The 18,886-nt window shown below is 28.9% G+C and overlaps 1 protein-coding gene across 4 annotated transcripts in view; it reads right to left on the bottom strand.

The window, feature by feature from the left end:
- Positions 1-18,886, bottom strand: part of LOC107450009 (activating signal cointegrator 1 complex subunit 2) — a 32,879-nt gene that overhangs the window by 8,464 nt on the left and 5,529 nt on the right. For all 4 annotated transcript variants that reach the window (XM_016065711.4, XM_043043556.2, XM_071181655.1 and 1 more), the window contains exons 5-14: positions 17,865-17,979; positions 15,890-16,087; positions 12,966-13,168; positions 12,808-12,888; positions 11,588-11,695; positions 9,929-10,018; positions 9,467-9,541; positions 6,573-6,729; positions 4,429-4,590; positions 2,259-2,353 (exon numbers count right to left, since the gene is read on the bottom strand). In XM_016065711.4, the coding sequence (XP_015921197.1) occupies positions 2,259-2,353; positions 4,429-4,590; positions 6,573-6,729; positions 9,467-9,541; positions 9,929-10,018; positions 11,588-11,695; positions 12,808-12,888; positions 12,966-13,168; positions 15,890-16,087; positions 17,865-17,979 (1,284 nt within the window). The remainder of the gene's footprint in view (positions 1-2,258; positions 2,354-4,428; positions 4,591-6,572; positions 6,730-9,466; positions 9,542-9,928; positions 10,019-11,587; positions 11,696-12,807; positions 12,889-12,965; positions 13,169-15,889; positions 16,088-17,864; positions 17,980-18,886) is intronic.

Genomic DNA, 18,886 nt, shown 5'->3' with positions numbered 1-18,886 from the left:
GGTTGTTGAAATGAGGCATTTCTTCATGTTTGCAACTGTTCCTTCCATTCTATTCCAAGTAAGAAAAGCAATCAATGCTCTAAAGTGACAAATTTTAAATTTTGTCACAACCGGGTTCCCCTGCTTTGGTAACCCGGCAGCCTGTGCACAAAATGGAGCACTTCATGCTAGAATAGATTAACGAGGACAGATACCGTGCACCCTCTGTCCCTACACAGGCTGATCAAAGAGGTCACCCACTCACTTACTGAGCGCAGCCAGTGATGCTTGACTTCTGAGTTCTACAGGTAACTGTGCCTTTACGATTAGCCCATGGCGGGATTGAAAGAACTGAGGAAAAAACTTTTGTCACTGAAACGAAATAGTGGCACCGTGGCGTCCCAGCCTCATGGTACACAATGCTGAGCTTCTTAAACAATTTCAATAATCACTGATCATTTTGGGTACAAGTTTATAATATACAATACAATAAATAAACTTCAATATTTTCTAGAACAGGAGCCACAATATAATAACATACAGTATTTAACTTTTATATCAGTCATATTTTAGAATTCAACTAGTGCACAGTTAGATTTTTTTTATTTGGAAAAAAAAAAAGTTTTAATGTGAAAGAGAGGTTATATTTTTCAGGGGAAGATTGCGAGCCCAAGTCGAAATTCCGGAAAATTTCTTGAGTTAAAAAAAAAAGACAGCTAAAATTGAAAAAAATTTAAACAGGTTTTTTTTCCCCTTTTTCTCAATGTTTCTTAGTTTTCTTAAAATATATTTAAAATTTTACACATACCTATACCATTTACACATACCTATGATGACCTGGAGAAGTAATTAAAACTTACAAATATGTCTTTCTTTCTTGAGTTTATGATTATATCAACTATTTACTGATAAAAAAATGAATATTGATCATGAATATAAGCTTATAAAGTATCTCTCCAGCGCTCCCTTACAAACAAGTAAAATAAACTGTGTTTTTAAGTTCCACCTTTGAAAATTTAATTTACAGAAACTTCTGTAATCAATGATTTTTTGAAACGTCTGGACCTTCGATCTCCGGAAACTTCCGGATCACTGTTAGCGAAAATTCCGGAAATCCGGATTTTTTCTGGAGCACAATCAGCCCTGATTTTCAAAAAAAAATTTTCTTCTTCAGCAGCTTACACGTAAGACACCTACTTAAGAATGACTGTTACAGAAGTTATGAAATGAGGTGTAAAATGAATCTGGAAAAAGAGTAGGGTTTATTAAGAAAATTTTTGTTCCAATACAGATTCAGCAATAATTTGCTTTTTGACAAAAAGGAGAAGATAAAAGGGTTCTTTTTCCCATGCTAACTTCTTTTAAGTTAAAAAAAAAAGTTTAAATTTCTAACATTTCTATAAATTATATGTATGCTTGAAATAGAATATGATGATTGATGAATGAAAATTTGGACAAGTACATGAAAAATTATCCTGAAAATTTTTTTAAAACTCTTTTCAGAATCATAAATTTTGTTTCCTATTTTAACCCTTTCTAAGACCGTGGCTAAGACTTTAACTTTGGTATGCTATCCGTTATTAACTTTAGCTCTGATGAAGTAATATTGAATAAAATTGGTTACTAAGTTATAATATATAATACCCTTTTCCATTTGGAGTATTTATAAAATTTATTTTACAAACAAAAAGAAATGAAAGTAATTAAGTCTCTTACTTTTTTATTACATCTATTGGGTGGTAATAAACATACTTTTACCACAAAAAAATGCAAAAATTCTAATTAATTTTATCAACTAATCAAAATGAATTTTTTCATTTAAATTCACAAAGTGCTTTAACGCACCCTTACTACAAATAAATGGACAATTAAAGGGTTAAAAGAGATTTTTTAACATAATTTTAAGAAAAATTAATTACATTCATACTTGAAAAATAAAAGAATGAATAGAACTTCAATCATCTATATGAGAAATTAACATGAAAGTAGTTTTATAAACCTCTCATAATAGACTAATATTTTGAAAAGGCTTTATAACAATTAATTAATTATGTACTTTGGTATGTAATTAATTTGGTGGTTAATTAATTACGTACTAAGGAAATTAATTATGTACTTTGAGTGGCATTTAGAAGATATATATAAAAATGTTACCTGAAATGATATTTTATACCCAGTCAAATAAAATTTTGCCTCAGAAAACCTAATACATTGTGTATAAAAAGTCTAGTATATTTAGGGAAAGATCATTTTTTAAGAGAAATGGAAAAAAGTCTTACTGCTTATCAAGACAGCTTAAATGATCAGGCAAGGAATCACTCAACAAAGCATTTATCACTTGTTCTGATTCATAATCATAATGCTCTAAGCACTTCTGAAATATGGTAAGAAACTTTTTTAACATTTAATCAGAGAGATCATAGCTTAAAATATCTAAGAAAAAATTATGTTGACAATAAAATTTAGATACTTTACTTTTATTTTTCAGAATTAGCTACAATTAATAAGGATTTAAAATAAAATTAAATAACAATTCAAGGTGCGCAGCCAGATTTTTCAACAAAAAATATGCACCTTTTAAGTATTTTCTAAGCACTCAAAAAATATTTTTAATCACTTTCCAAAAAAAAAAAATAAAAAAAAAAATAAATAANAAAAAAAAAAAAAAAAAAAAAAAAAAAAAAAACATCATAATTAGGATTTGTGCAATAATAAAAATTATTTCTTTCTATCGCTTAAGGTTTTAACCTATGAATATAAAATTAATAAAATTCAAAAACATTTTCACAAACTTCACATAATCATGATAAAATAACTAGTTTCTGATAAATATTGCAGGAAAAAATTGCGAAAATCATGCATTTTTTGTAATTTATAACGACAATCGACACGGCAAAGAAAAAAATCTGTTTTTAAAAGATAGAAAATTAAGCACTTTTTACAAACCCAGAATGAAAAAACCCCTTTTAAGGGCTTTTAAAAAATGTAAATCAAAAATAAGCACCTATAAGCATTTTTTTAAAAATGCTACGCACCCTACAATTGCAAGCACAATGTGTGCCTCGGCCATGGATTTTTGCAAGCAGAAAACACACTTGCTTCTTTTAACCCCTTTCATTACCATCACTCCATCTGGTGGCTGAATTAAAAACTCAAACAAAACACAGGATCGACAAAGACTAAAAGGAGCAAAAAGAAAAGCCTAAGTTTACTTCTCGAAGTTCCTAAGTTTTTTAGAGGTGGGAGAAAATACTGACTGCATAGTTTGTTTGAATACATTGTCCAGTTGAATAAAGCATCAGCGACTTTCCCATCCCGGCAAGAAAATCATTTTTTAGTAAGAGTTGAGTGCAAAAAGTTTGAATCCAAAGGAGATAATTCCCTCTCAAAGAAGTCCAAGATATATATGTCTCTGAGAAATATAGACATGAGAAAAAAATATAATGACAATTAATTACATAAGAGAAAAGTGTGTTTATTGATTACCCATTGGTCAAATTCTTTTTTTTCTGGATAGACTTTCGCTAAGGCCATGTCACAGGCTGCAACAGCCTGAACACTCTAGCTAGGAAATATCACTGGCATGAGGCAAAACTTCACCCAGTCATTTTGATGGAAGCGAGACAGATGAAGTTAATGAACATTTTATACACTTATAGTGGGAAGCTAAAAAACTGGTAGTTCGTTTATAGTGGACTCTAATTTTATTTCCAGTTTTTATTTTTGAGTTTTATTTTAAGTTAATTGTAAATGATAGCATTTCTTTATAATGTGTCAAATCTCACTCTTGCATGCTCTTAAGCTTTTAAACTAGGGCAAATATGTAGAAATAAATCTCAGAAGTGAAATTTGCATAAAAAATATTCTAAACATTTTTCCTTAAAATTGAGGGATAGAAATTACTGGATTTTTTACAAACAGTTGATAAAATAATTTGTGATTTCTACCTTTTAAAGTCAAATTATAGTCTATCAAAAGACATTAGTTTCTGCCATAGAATGTAAAAACTAATTATTCCCTCTTTAATAATTAATTTGTCATCTATTTAATCAGTTAAACATTTATAAACAAATTACGCACTATTCTATTCACTATTTCCAACATTAAAATTGTCATATGCTAAAAAATAATTTTTAATAATTAATTTATCATCTATTTAAACATTTATAAACAAATTATACACTATTCTATTCACTATTTCCAACAATAGTATTGTTATATGCTAAAAAATAATTTTTAATAATTAATTTACCATCTATTTAAACATTTATAAGCAAATTATGCACTATTCTATTCACTATTTCCCACAATACTATTGTTATATGCTAAAAACCTTTTTTTCCCCAAAGAATTTGGATGTAGTGAACCACCGTTTATAGAGGACTAATTGCTGGGTCAGTTCACTTTAACAGAGTTTGACTGTATTTTCAAAAAAACTGGTAAACAAACCTGAATGAATCCTTCTCCATATCCATTCAAAATGTCAAGTACAGATTGAACAAGGGATTTCAGTTCTTCATGATCAGGAATAATGCCCTTCTTCTTAGAGAATATCTGATTTGTTGAATCACTATTTTCAGGTGGTTTATCTCGCAGTAAGTCAGCTAAACCCTGTTGCACAGACACAATACAAATGTAAGAATTTTGCAAAGATGAAAAGTAGTAAATTTTTCAGTAGCAAGAACTAAAAATTCCTTCTGTGGGGAGAGTAGATATCAACAATGTCAACCTTCATCTATGAAAAGGTACCCCAACATGGAATCGAGTTAGCATGTCTTATATACTAGGGAATTGGAATTGTAGTTTTGTAGTGGTAGACACACTACATTACTCCCCCACTAGAATTATATCTGTAATAGAATTCGATGAACGGATACCACTAGTTGAATCATTGCTGTTTTGCGAAAAGACGGAGAGCTGTATTAAGATCACCATACTTTTTACTGATCGTGAGAGATGTATTAAGTTCAGAGCCATGATTGCTCCTGTGTTGCCATTAGCAGTCGAGTGTATGTAGGCGGACATTGTGTTTAATCGAGACTGAGTAGCAACAGCGAGAGGAGGTGGATAATGTCGCAGTCACAACAAGTAACAAGTCAACAGTTCAATGTGGATCGGCCATCGAAGTAGGCGTGTTCAGATCGAAGTGGGCGTTACTGTCAAGTTAAGCGTGTTCATATCAAAGTGGGAGTTTCTGTCAAGGTAGGCATGTTCACAGGTCACCAATGTGGGGAGAGTAGATATCAACCCTCATCTATCAGGGGTGATTGTGAGCCCAGATCAAAATTCCGAAAAATTTCTTGAGTTTAAAAAAAAAAAAAAAAAAAAAAAAATACGGTTTAAATTGAAAAATTAGAAAAAAATTAAAACATTGTTTTTTTTTCTTCCTTTTTCTCAATATTTCTTAGTTTACTTAAAATATAATTAAAATTTTGCACATACCTATTACCATTTACACATACCTATGATGACCTGGAGAAGTAATTAAAATTTACAAATATGTCTTTCTTTCTGGGGTTTATGATTATAACAACTATTTACTGATAAAAATTGAATATTAATCATGAATATAAGCTTATAAAGTATCTCTCTGGCTCTCCTTTACAAACTAATAAAATAAACTGTGCTTTTTAGTTCCGGAAACTTCTGTGATCAATAATTTTTTGAAACGTCTGGACCTTCGATCTCCGGAAACTTCAGGATCACTGCTGGCGAAAAATCCGGAAATCCGCATTTTTTCCGGAGCACAATCAGCCCTGATCTATGAAAAGGTACACCAACATAGAATCGAGTTAGCATGCATTATATAATAGTGATTTGGGTATTTTTGTAGTGGTAGACACACTACACATATTTTTATAAATATTTTTCAATTAACGTGTAGAACTTAAAAGAACAATCCCAATAAACTAGAGATGACTTAAAAACTTTATTTGCTTCCAAAATAAAAAAGATGGTAATTAAAGTCAACATCTTTCAAGTGCTTAAAAATAGAGTCCCAATCTGAAGACTCCCTCAGACGTGAATGAGAGAACAAAAGTAATTTGAAACAAAAAACGTAAAATTACGAAAAAAAAGGAACAACACTGAAAGTGAAAACTAGAAAATCTGCAGTAGAAAAGTGTGAAACAGTGAAAGTATAAAATAAATAAATTAAAAAAATAATGTGAAAGAAAGGCATGACGTCCTAGCGGCCACTTCACAGCATGTGGAAATGTTTCACCTTGATCCTCTCACCTACCGGTGGTTTTTCTTTTTTTGTTATTCGCGTAAATTTTTAAAAAAATATTTCTTAAAAAACATACATTTCGGATCATAAGCCCATTTGTGCATAAGCTAAAGACTATGCTTATTTTATGTAAATTTATCTAAAATTCATAACTCTTATTTAAGCCATTGTAAAAAAAAAAAAGCATGAAATGCTTGGAAATAAAAAAGCAGCATTTCAGAATTTCATGGAACGGGTATGAGCGTATTGGTTGCATCCCATCACTGACTTCACATTAACTAGAGCGAATGGTATAAAATTAGAATTTCGTATCTTTTAGAATTTGATAAAACTAAATAAAGAACAAATATTGTAAAATACATACTTGTAAACTTTTTACACGAGGTTCCTGAGAATTTTCTGGGGAAGATTTGTGAGATTTTGGACGAGCACCATTTGACACAGAAGATGAAGAAGGTAAGGTTTGTGGTGAGTCATCATTTAGCAGAACACAAAATATTCGATTCACTTTCTCGGGATCTCTTAATATTAGTTAAGAACTAAAAACTAAAGCAAAGTTTAAGCCACTTGAACCAGTCTCAAAATTTCAAATAAATAAATGAAACCATTTATTTGATTGATTTATTATTATTATTTTTTTTTACAGTGATACAGCTTTTTTACAGCACATATTTTTTGTAAAATTTCATTTTTGAAAAACAGAAAACATGGAAAATATCAACCACTTCTACAACCAGCAGCACCAATCCGTTAGTTAAACTGGGTGTATAGCCAAATTATTCAACAAAAAATAAGCACCTTTTAGGCACTTTTCAAGCACTCAAAAAATATTTTTAAGCACTTTAAAAAATATCATAACTAGGCAGAGTTGGAAAGTTTTTGACAATCGACGGTTTTATCTTGTTTTAATCGTCATGTCAAAAAAAAAACCTTTTGGCATTGTTCTTGACAATTGTCAAAAATCATGAAATTTTGAATCATGTAAAACGAATGGCGTTTTCATACGCTATGGACTGACTATAAGCTGAAATAGATTGGGGTTGAATTAATTACGAAAACGTTGTACAGAACAATGTGAACTGTGTCTTTTTGCATAATTCGAAGCAAAAATCAACATAGTAAAGGAAAATACTCATTTTGAAAAATGGAAAATTAAGCACTTTTTAAAAACACCCAATGAAAAACGCACCTTTAAGGGCTTTTAAAAAACGAAAATCGAAAATATGCACCTTTAAGCACTTTTTAAAAACGCTACGCACCCTGTTAAACACTGATGCTGACCAATTGCTATATACCCATGAATTACCCTTGAAGCAGCCACCACCCTTTAAATGTGCCCAGAAAGTGACCCTGGGCTTGACCTTAGTCAACAGATCATGTTTGTAACTGGTTGATGCACACAGGTCAATATGCACCTCCCTATTATCTGAAGCACAGGCAAAAGTAGTGTGTGTTGGGATATCAGGATACTCCTCAACTACCAGGATCTGCTTTTCCAGAGGCACCGGTTTACAGGAACGGTGTACACTTGGATGGCCTCTTTCCATTAGTCTGATACAACAGGGTGGTAATCGAACACAGATGAAAATCCCTCACTAACAAAATTGGCAACTAAGACAAAGGAGAAAAAAGAGGACAGATCCCTAGGGCACCCCGAGGTTGTGACTCCCAGTGTTTATCTAAAGAGGGTAAACCTCCTGAGGGACATACTTAAGAGTGCAGGCTGTAATAATATAATGAATTCAAATACTTTCTTTCCAAATATCTTTTTTTTTAAACATGGAAACACGTTATTGGCAACAACTCTGTACAACCTGATAGATTTAATGACTTAATGCTTTTAAAATAATACTTTTAACAAAACATTACAATACATTAGTATTTAGAATGAGAAAAAAAATCAAGATAATGGTTGTTTGCAACTAGAACTTAAAAGGAAAAAAAAAAGAGCATTCACTCTGATTTCCGAGTTATTAAATTGTAATTTTCAGTATATGGGTCATTCTTTTCGGACCAAAAAATTTCTTCAAATTTGAAGTCTTCGAAATAAACTAAATTTTATTTTGTATACTTCTTCAGTTACTTTTATAAATATCTTACAGACAACAGTGTTGTTTATTGACATTTACTCGAGAAAAAAAAATAAAATAGAAATTCGCCAAATCTTGAATGCCAGGAAAATGACATATTAGCTTAGAAGTTTAAAAAACAGTCATTTTAAGTTAATAGTAAGTAACTCAACTTAAGTCTTTATGTTAGATGGATCATAAGTTGCTTAAATTAATTCTTTTTATCCACTGTAGAAAGAATCAAAATCTTTTTTGTTGCTGATATGTACAGAATAAATTTGTGTACAATAATCAATCATTAAATAAATAAATAACTTTGATTACATCCAACTATATTACAATCATACATTAACTTGGTATTAGGTTAATATTTGCTTTTCCTTCTTACAGTATTAACAGTTAAAAAAAATTTTTTGGTAACACTTCAATGTCCTGGAATTCATAGGGCAGGAAAATGACAGCCAATTCGCCATTTTATAGCATATAACTTTACTTTAATATTTTGGCCTAAGACTAATCTATGTAGTGTATGTTATTAATGATTTCAAAAAGCCAGGAAAATGACAACCCAAAAACCTACTAATCTTGAAAATTTTTTTGAAATAGATTTTGAACCAGAAAATTGGTTCTTTATTCATGCAACAAGACATGTTCATATAGGAGGGTATCTAATCAATCTATTAACATAAGATATTGATTGCCGGCTCTTTCTATTTTGGCTATTAACCACTAAATAAAAGTAGCCAGGAAAATGACAGATTTTCTTGGGACAAGCAAATTATTGACAGAAAAAATTATTTTAAACAAAGTTTTTGTAAATAATACCCTCTGCGTATATTCTAGAAATGCTTACACCGATTGAGATAAAAAAAATTAGATATTGAAAAATTTATGGGAAGTTTTGAAGCTAGTTATTATTGGAAACATTGTTTGGGACATGCCAGGAAAATGACATTTTGAAGTTCAATTAAATTTTTTAATCATTCAAAACAGTCATTGCTAGTACAAAGTCATTTTAAAATTATAAGAGCAATGCAATTTATTAATTTTTTAAAAAAAAAGTTCTTTTAGTATGATAGTATTAGATCTTGGAGCAAGGGGCAGTGAATTGTCATATTTTGTGAGAATCACCCATATACACTATTATGAAAGAGAAGAAAAGGCATTAGCATTGTGAAGTAAAGGATACAGATGAATTTCTATTTCATTAAAAAATACCAAATCTTCATCAAGGGGATACAGAAGATTGTAGTCTATGAGGAAACTATAAAATAGAAAAATATCATAGAATAATAAATAAAATTTTTTGTGGAGTCAACTACAAAGTACAGCAACGGAAATCTGTAGTGAAACTCTACAGCAAAATGAAACATATTACTGATTTTTCATTCGTAATTTTTTTTCTCAAATAAAACTAGCTTCAATATATTTATATATACATAGAGATTCAGAAAGTGTCAGAAATGTTACTTTTTTTCTAGTTTTGGAACAAATTAATGAGTTGGCCATTGTCCTCAAATTAAATACCAGAAAAATAAGGGGACATTTAAATAATGCATAAATAAATCTGGAATTTAGAGTAGTCAAATGCTTACTGCGTATTCAGACTAAATCATCTGAAACAAACAATTTCTGCCTTTACTTTTCTTACCTTTTAGAAGAAATCAGTTCTAACATAACCTCCAAATATCCTTCTTCAGCTAGTAAATCAACTGATGCTTTTTCATCCTTCTCAGAACCTCTTAAGAAAGGAAGAAAAAAATATTACGTTTATGACTTTTAATGATTGATATTTTCTTTTGACATAGATACTTCGAACAATTATTTTAATTTTTGATGCTAAAATGATCAGTCCCTAAAATCTATTGCCGCCCCTAATTCCTTGAAATAAAAATTAAAGAAGAGGAGAACCAGAAAACAATAACATAAATGGAGTTTCGTTATTATTTACTAATTTAATTTTAAAAAATACCACAGACGATAATTAAATAAGAAAAAGTGTTTTAACACAAAACTAGTATAAAGAAGAAAAGAAAAAAATTAAGTTCTCATGTTATAGAGAGTACAATAAAACTTGTCAAAATGTCAAATACTAAGATCCAATTCTAATGTTCAGTGAACCATATCTAAATTATGGAACTTTTCTTAAGCACACTATAAGCAAAACCAGAGATAAAACTGTATTCTGAATAAACTCCCGTTTTTCCTTCTTTTTTTCCCCAACAGGTTTGGATTCCTGTCTATCAAAATATAGAGAGAGGTAACCATAATCTGGGAAATAGGATAGCAATAGTTTAAGTAGAAAAATGGTTATAAGTTGTGGCCCCTTAAAGTGTAATTTGCCATATCCTAAGAGCTATTTAAGGGAATCTAAAAAAGTTTGAACACGACTATAAAACTTCTCTCTCAATCAAAAAATCATAACTCAAAGTAATCTAAAAATATTTTTTTATAATTAATAGCTATGTTTCATAAATTATATTTTCACAATTTATAATTAATTATATTAACATTGGACAAATTATTACAAAATTTTAACTGATAAAATTCAATATATGAAGAAAATCTATCGAATAAATATTGAGGAATGGGGAGTTTGGAATAACTTCATTCTGGAAAAAAGACATCTGTATCTAATAAAGTACTAGCTGAATACTCGTTCATTGTAAAGAATGAATAAAAAATATAAAAAAGAGAAAAGAATCAATAAATCAATACTGAACAACTCTACAAACTCATGCACAAAACTAAAAGGCATATACCAACACAATTAATAAAGCTAAAATAATTTTTATTTATTTTTATTATTAAAATGATTAATAAATAAAATGATTAAATAATAGATTAATTATAATTATAAATAAAATGATTTCAGCTATCATTTGGGCAGTATTGGATTCAGCAAATAAAAGTGTCATGCAGCTGCTTTGGTAAAAGTGGATTTTTAAAAGTTTCAACTAATCTTTAGTAAAAGTAAGTAAAAAAAAAAAAAAAAATATGAAAAAGGATTTTAGTTAAATAAATTTCCAAAACTTTCATTAACCTGAACTTACTAGTTGGTGAAATTTTTGATACTCAAGACTTTTTTTAAAGAGCATTATAAAAGTTTTTTTTATTTATTTATTTATAATTTTATTATTTTTTTTTTGGATTGAAATTAAGCTTAAAAACCTAATTTCAATCTTAAAATTAAAAAATAACAAATTTGCACAGAAAAAAAATATCTAATTTGATTTGAATGCTTTAATACCTTTATTTTAAAAGTGTAATTCAAAAGATAATATACAACAAATAACACTATTATACTAACTTGGCAGTCAGAAGATTTTGGATGTAAGCATAATTTAAAATGCTTCTGAAGATTTTAACCAGAAGAGTTTTGGACAAAGTTATTTTTCCTTTTATATCTTCAAATGCACTAAATATAAGAAAATAAAATGTAGAAGAAATAAAATAATGCGGGAGAAATTAAAAAAAAAAAAAACACAGTTATAACAGATACATTTCAAGCAAAAAACAGAACTGATTTTAACTTTACTACTAATTTCTATTCAGTTTATACACTGGCAGAAGAAAAAAAAAACTATGCACATTTTTTATGAAATAATTTTTTGCCTTAAAATAGCTGACAGTGAAAACATAAATAATGTGATACTGTTATGAAAGAATACAACTCTTCTTGGCTTCATTGTTCATTTTCTTTTATCTGCATAAAGAAGCTACAGCAGTAATTGTTTAATTTAGTAGGAAGCTGTAAAGTATTTGGGGAAACTTGCCTTTGTTAAATGTTTTTGGTAATACATGTTCTTTTTAAATTTCTTATATATTTTTTAGCACATTATTTACTTGGTTCTTTCTTATTTCAATGAGAATAAGTAATGTCACATGATTTAAGTTACGTTATAAACTACTTATTATATAATTTTTTAAGTTATGAATTCGATAATTTTTTGTGTAGATGTGTAGAATAATTTAAGAAAAACCAAAAAGGTTATTTTTTTAATACAATTTAAAATGATTTTGAAACATAAAATTTTTCAAATTCACTTTTCTTTTTTATTTCACTTTATCTTTAAGTAAATACTGGATAATAACAATATGACAAGAGCATTGCTTTTTACATATTATCCAAGGATTTGATCTAATCTAATAAAATTCTCTAAGGATTAAAAATTATTTGAAATGATGTACAAATCTATTTAAGGTAAAATTTCAAATGGACCAGTACATAATTATGCTCAATGGGCCGAAAGACCAGTTGCTTTTTTTTTTAAAAATAATTTCTAAAGCTGATTCTTATCTCCATGGCAAGTACTAATTTTGCTCTGCACAAGCCTAGTTTCTACAATATAGTCTTTTTCTGACTGTGTTAAGGTCACAGACAAATTTGAATTTAATAAGATTGTGCGGAAGACTGACTCTGTAAATTCTGCAACTGGTTGTGTGATAAATTATAAACATTTTTCAAAACTAATCAGGTTAAAACAAACAAAAAACCCCGTAAAATTGGGTTTCTAATAGCATAAGAACCTGTTATTTTCCAAGTCTTCCCCCATGTTAGACATTTCTTTTTCAAGAATAGAAAACGCTTGCTCATAAAAAATAGGCAACCTAAAATAAGAATGCATATTTAATAAGAATACAAAACAATCATTACATTAAAATGATTAATGTTTAAGAAAATGTACCTCACAATGACTCCATTTTGATTAAATATTTGGCACGATTCAGGATAGGTTTCTATAAATGAATAAAGTGTGAAACTCTTATCTGTAATATAGTTCAATACATCATGGTACGGAACTAATTCACATATTTCGCCATTTTCACTAGCTGTGTGTGATTTTTTAACTGAAATATCTAGCAACTTTTCTTCTACAAGATTAAATACCTATAAATCAAAAAATAACATGGCTGAGATAAATACTGATATTTTAAAAAAATAAATAATTAAAATTACTAACAAGATAATATGTAAAACTAGCCTGTTGGCTGAATTCTTCCTTAATAGATATACACTCAAGAGATTCATCGCTCTGAAGTTTTTTATGGCTTTATCGAATAATTTCATGCATAGTATTGCAGGCAAAGAATATATAATGCGAGAATAAGTCTAACTTCTTCGATATGTAGCTGGGACCAGCTAGGTCCTTCTGTATGACAAGAAAAGCACCAAAGGTTTTGGAGTCAACGCATGTGCCCATCGTAGCATCTCTCAACTTGTTTAACAACAAACTTTTCGTCATATTTAAAGTGACTGTCCCGATATCTATTTAAATTATACACCTATGTTGAAATAATAATTTATATTTATTTTTTAATGAATTCGTCACAAGTAAATATTTTCCTTGTTTAATAAGTAAACCTTTTTTAAAACCATAGAAGTCTATAAATAGCAAAAGCCGACGGTTTTTAAGTCACTTCTCATTATCGGTTTACATTAGTAGGGAGAGACAAAGGAGAGGGGTGTTTGTTGGGAGTGTAGGAGTATGGGGTTGCTTATGGGGTGACGAGGAAGGGACCCTCTGTTTAGGAGGCTTGTTGTTTTCATAGCAGCACTTCCACACCTCGGTGGAGTTAACTGGTGCCTCGGAAGCAGGTTTACATGGGGGACTAAGAGAGCTGGTCTCCTTCTCATTTATATATTCTTTGTTTCACTGTTGCCACCCAAATCTGGAAAAAAATTCCCTGTGTTTTCCCTGCATGCATTATACACAATATATTAAGAGGAAATACAATTACTTTGCTCTTGTGTGAGCTATATTGGGCTAACTATACTGGTTTTAATCACTGGAAAAACTTAGAGAAATAAAGAACAATTCAACGCACATAAAAAATTAATAATACACAGCAAATGAAATAGTATAGTATAGCTGAACTATCTTTAATCTATAATTTGCACTTTGAGAGGTCATTATTTTGTAAAAGAAGAAAATAAGAAATAAAAATTCACAGTATTTTCCCAGTTTATTAGGAAAAGGAACACTTGAACATACTTAAATATTGCTATAGTAAAGAAAATAGTTTAGTATAGCTGGAATATCATCCTTAAATATCCCATAGATAACGCATTGAGTGATCGCCGTTTTTTAAAAGACGAAAATAAGAAACAAAATAAATTCCCTGTATTTTCCATATTACGACAACTAGGACCGCATTGAGTGGTCCTAGTTGTTGTAATAGTAAAAAATCCCAATTCCCTATCATTTTAAATGATTTTTAAATACCATGCATCTTCCATACTCTCCCCTCTGGAGTGGAAAACCTGCAATTAAAACAAAAAATATTGCCTCTTCAAATTAGAAGAGTAAAAGTGTAGAAGTCACAACAGCTTTCATATTCAAAAAGAAGAAATTTTTTCCTTGACCAGTTTATGTAACATTCCAGGTAAAAAAAAAAGAAAAAAAGAAATGCAGCAAAATTTTAGAGAAATTTAATAAAAATGTAAAGGATATTCAATACAAAATAGAAACACAAAATACAAAAAAAATAAACATTTAAAAAATGAAATGATGAAAAGTAAATTCAACATGCATTGCAATGATTTAAATCTAATTATTAAAACTAGCAATTTAGATAATCAGATTTTGTAAATAATAAGGCATACTCAATTTAAAACAGTAATGTAAAAACCAATGATTAAGATAATCTGTTATGTTGTATATTTTGAATTGTGAGGGAAAAGTTTTTAAACTAACTTAGAAATTTCAAATGTAGAGCAATTCTCAAAAAAGCAGTATTATTTTGAATGCACTGGAAATGAATGTCCAAAAATTCTGGATACTTGAGCTTAGAAAACCTATCACACCATATTCTACCTTAGTCTATAAAAAGTGCCAGGCTTTAAATAAACATAAAAGTTTATATATTAACATAAATAATTATAACAATAATAAACTATAATAGTTTACACTTAAATTTTTTAAATATAGTAAATAAATAAAAATTGAAATTGTAATGAGAGAAAAAAAAAAGTTACAAATAAAATCATTAATAATTGTTAACTTTTCTTTAACACCATAATTTTCTGTTTTCTAAATTACGAATCAGTGAGCAATACATTTCTGAGTGATCACTATTGGCATCCCTCTTTTACCTGTGTAATCCAAGAAGCATGATAAAAATTAAAATGCAGATCTATATTATTATGTTACATGCATAAATTAATAAGCAGAATAGTTTATCTGTTACCCAAAATGCCCACTTTTCACTTTCTTCCAACATGTAGCTCAGTTTGTTTCAGGTTTTCATTGCGAAAGAAAGAAAAAAACTTTCATCAGACAATATCTGCATTAGTGTCTTACACAATATACAGAGTGGTACCACAATCATGGGAACTAAAACATGTATTTTTTGTATAGAAATGAAAGGTCTAAAGCGACACGTTGAGGCACAAACGCAATAAAATGACACAGGAAAAAGCATGTGCTTATTTTCATAATCAAAGTCCACAATCATTTTCCATGTTTGTGGAATCATTCTGTAAAGTACAATACAAAATGAGAGCAGTTAAATCTAAAGCTGATTATAACATTTGAAGCGTTACACTGTAGATTACAATACAAAACGAGAGCCAAATGTACAGCTAATTCTAGCTTGAGACACAACTTACCGTAAGTATCATTTTTGAAGTTTCGTTTAAGTCATCCATATATTTTGGTTGAGTTGAGAATATATTTTGCATCATTTTGCTGAGAAGGGCAGAATTCTTAAGACCATATAATGCACATAAGTCCATCAGTTTTGGAATGTCAAATATAAAATTGTCATAAACCATTTCTCCAAATGCAGAAGGTGTCAGGTGATTTTGCTAAAAGAAAACAGAAATATCAACACACATCAGAAAGGATGAAAAGTAGAACACGAAATAGAAAGAAACGACAATCATAGAACACACTGACTGATTTATACAAAATTTTAAAGTTAACCTAAATAGGATTTAAAATTTTAGCCTATTATAATGGACATCTACAGTCATTTTGTAAAAAATCTTAATGCATTCAGAATCCCACAAAACTCCCAGAAAACATTTTATTATTTTCTAAAGATTGGTATTTATTAAGTTATTTTTGAGCAAAAAACGCTTACTTTCATTTCCATCGGAAACAAGGAGTCACCTGATTATTCACCAACAGACATCACATGTGTCCATGTGCATTATAATAACATTAATTTAAATTATAGGTATAACCAAAACTGTTATACTCTGCATCTTCACATTTATAGATTTTAAATTTAAAAAATAAAGAAAAGAAAGAGTTGAAGTAATAAAATAACTGGGGAAAAAAACAAAAAAAATTTTCCTGCAAAATTATATTCTAAAGATACTTTTCTTGTTTATCAGAAAGGAAAGAAATACTCCTGAATTTTCTGTTCTTATTTTGGAATTAAAAAAAATTGACAATGACTGGCTTGCTGCAGCTAGAATTTTAAATTGATAAAATAAAAAAAATAAATAATAAAAATTCTGAAATCACAGAAGTTTAAAAGTAATTCCTTCTAGAAATGATGATTTTTCTTTCATTTTTTGAAAGAACACCATAATTTTTAAAGAACATGATAAAAACAATTTATGTTTAATAAAATATGACTATACCCATGACTTTCCAGGTGCGCATATACCCTGCACATGCTGTTCCTTTCCAATAGCTAGGCTGTGAAAGCCAATACATTCTTGCTTTCGTTTGAATTTGCGTAATTAAATCTAACTATTTTAAATGGTCAATAACTATTTGTATAATAAAGTGTGCCCTAGTGTAGCTAAATGAAAATGTGGGTTTAATATTAACATATTTTTATAATGATAAATTTTGATGGTACCCAATGAAACATTAATAATATTTGACAAAATTCGACACTAGTTCTGAATATTTCAGATTTTTTAGTTCAGTAAAAAAGGTGTTAGAATGAGTTATGTATGTCTGGTATTACTTATTAAAATGATGCATTATAAATACAAAATAATTTTGTTCTTTCATTTTTTTTAAATATTAAAGTATAATATATTCCTCTTAAAGACTTATTTTCATGGTCAGCAAAAGAAATGTTGAATCAATTTTTTATATAGATTTAGATTTTAAAATGTAAGAAAGCTTAAGTTATTGATATTTTTATTTATTTAATCTAGCGGGAATTGTCTTCAGCATTTTATACATTATCTCAAAACCATAAATTTAATTAACAAAACTTTTACTAATAATTTGCAAAGGATGTTCATTCGATATAAGTATTATCAAAACTAAGAGATCATTGAAATAGCCTTAGCAGATGAAGGCGGCACATGTGGCGTCATAACCAATCAGGGATAGTTTTTGATTGCATCACTTAGACTGGCACTAGGGGGCAATTTAAATGTTTAATAAGCTAAATAAATAAGCAGATGACAAAAAAAAAATCAGATTTTTGATTTCAGGAGAGAATTTACAACAAGTTAATTTTAAAAAAATTCAAAAAATGCTTATTTTTATTAAAAATTATGCTTATTTTTGATGTTCAGAAATTGAGGTTATTTGTTCAAATTTGTCCTAATCGGTCATGCAACTCACTAAAGAAATCAAAGTGTTACAAAAAAGTAATATTTTAATTACCTTAGATTCTTTACATGTTGACATTCTTAAGTAGACTAGGAACACTAATTTATGAACTTTTTTCAGAGCAGAGAGAAGATCTTCCCTAAGATTCAAATTTGGAATATCATAATCCCTAAAAAAAAATTATAAAGGTTTTTGAAAAATAAAGAAAAAACAGAAACAAATTACATTTTATCATCCATTCATGAAGAACATTGCATAGGTATTGAAAATGTATTACTTCTACGATATTTATTTTTAAAAAAGTAACAATTCAAAAAGGTAAAATTAAAAACTAAATGAAATTTACCTAGAACACATTTGGAATTGGTAACGGCAACAATAATATCACCTTAAGTTCATTAAAAAAAAAAAATCAAATATCAAGGTAGGGAAGCTTCAAAATAAATATTACAAAAGAGCAGAAATGTGTTATGTTTCTTTTTTTAAGTATGCCTATTTCAACCATCTATAACTTATTGGTAATTGATTTCATGAAAATTTTTACAACAGTCTGAAAAATATATCCATACATTGTCACAGTTTGAGGACAAAATTTCAGAGAATGCAAATATTTCTATTCTCAATAAATTTAATGGTTAACTTTTTATTTCGATGAAAGTGTAAAACAAATGATTTTTCAATGTCACGAGAACTGAGCATCAAAATCTATCTTTAACTTTATTTTCTTCAACCACATTAAACATCAGTATATAAGTAAATTAGGTTTAATTTAATTTCTAACAAACTTTTCAAACTTACAAACTTAAATCTTCTGCCAAATTATTTAAATATAAATATAAGATATTACGAGGGTGGCTGAATTAGCGTTGCTCTTGCCAATGTCCTTTTCTGATAATGCGGCTATAACAGATCTCTCATATACTGCAAAGCGTAGATTAAATACTACTTTTGATTGGCAGGTCACAAGAAGATTCAAGTGTCCTGGCCTGTTTTTATTCATATTATGCAAAATTTATGATTTTACTTAAAATGGCAACATTCTTTTTATTTTGCACCTCAAGGTCTGTGAGGAAGTA

This window comes from Parasteatoda tepidariorum, chromosome 6 (assembly GCF_043381705.1).
Source record: "Parasteatoda tepidariorum isolate YZ-2023 chromosome 6, CAS_Ptep_4.0, whole genome shotgun sequence".
In the NCBI taxonomy this organism is placed as follows: Eukaryota; Metazoa; Arthropoda; class Arachnida; order Araneae; family Theridiidae; genus Parasteatoda; species Parasteatoda tepidariorum.
The sequence above is the reverse complement of the archived record's forward strand: the minus strand, read 5'-3'. Positions and strand labels throughout refer to the sequence as shown.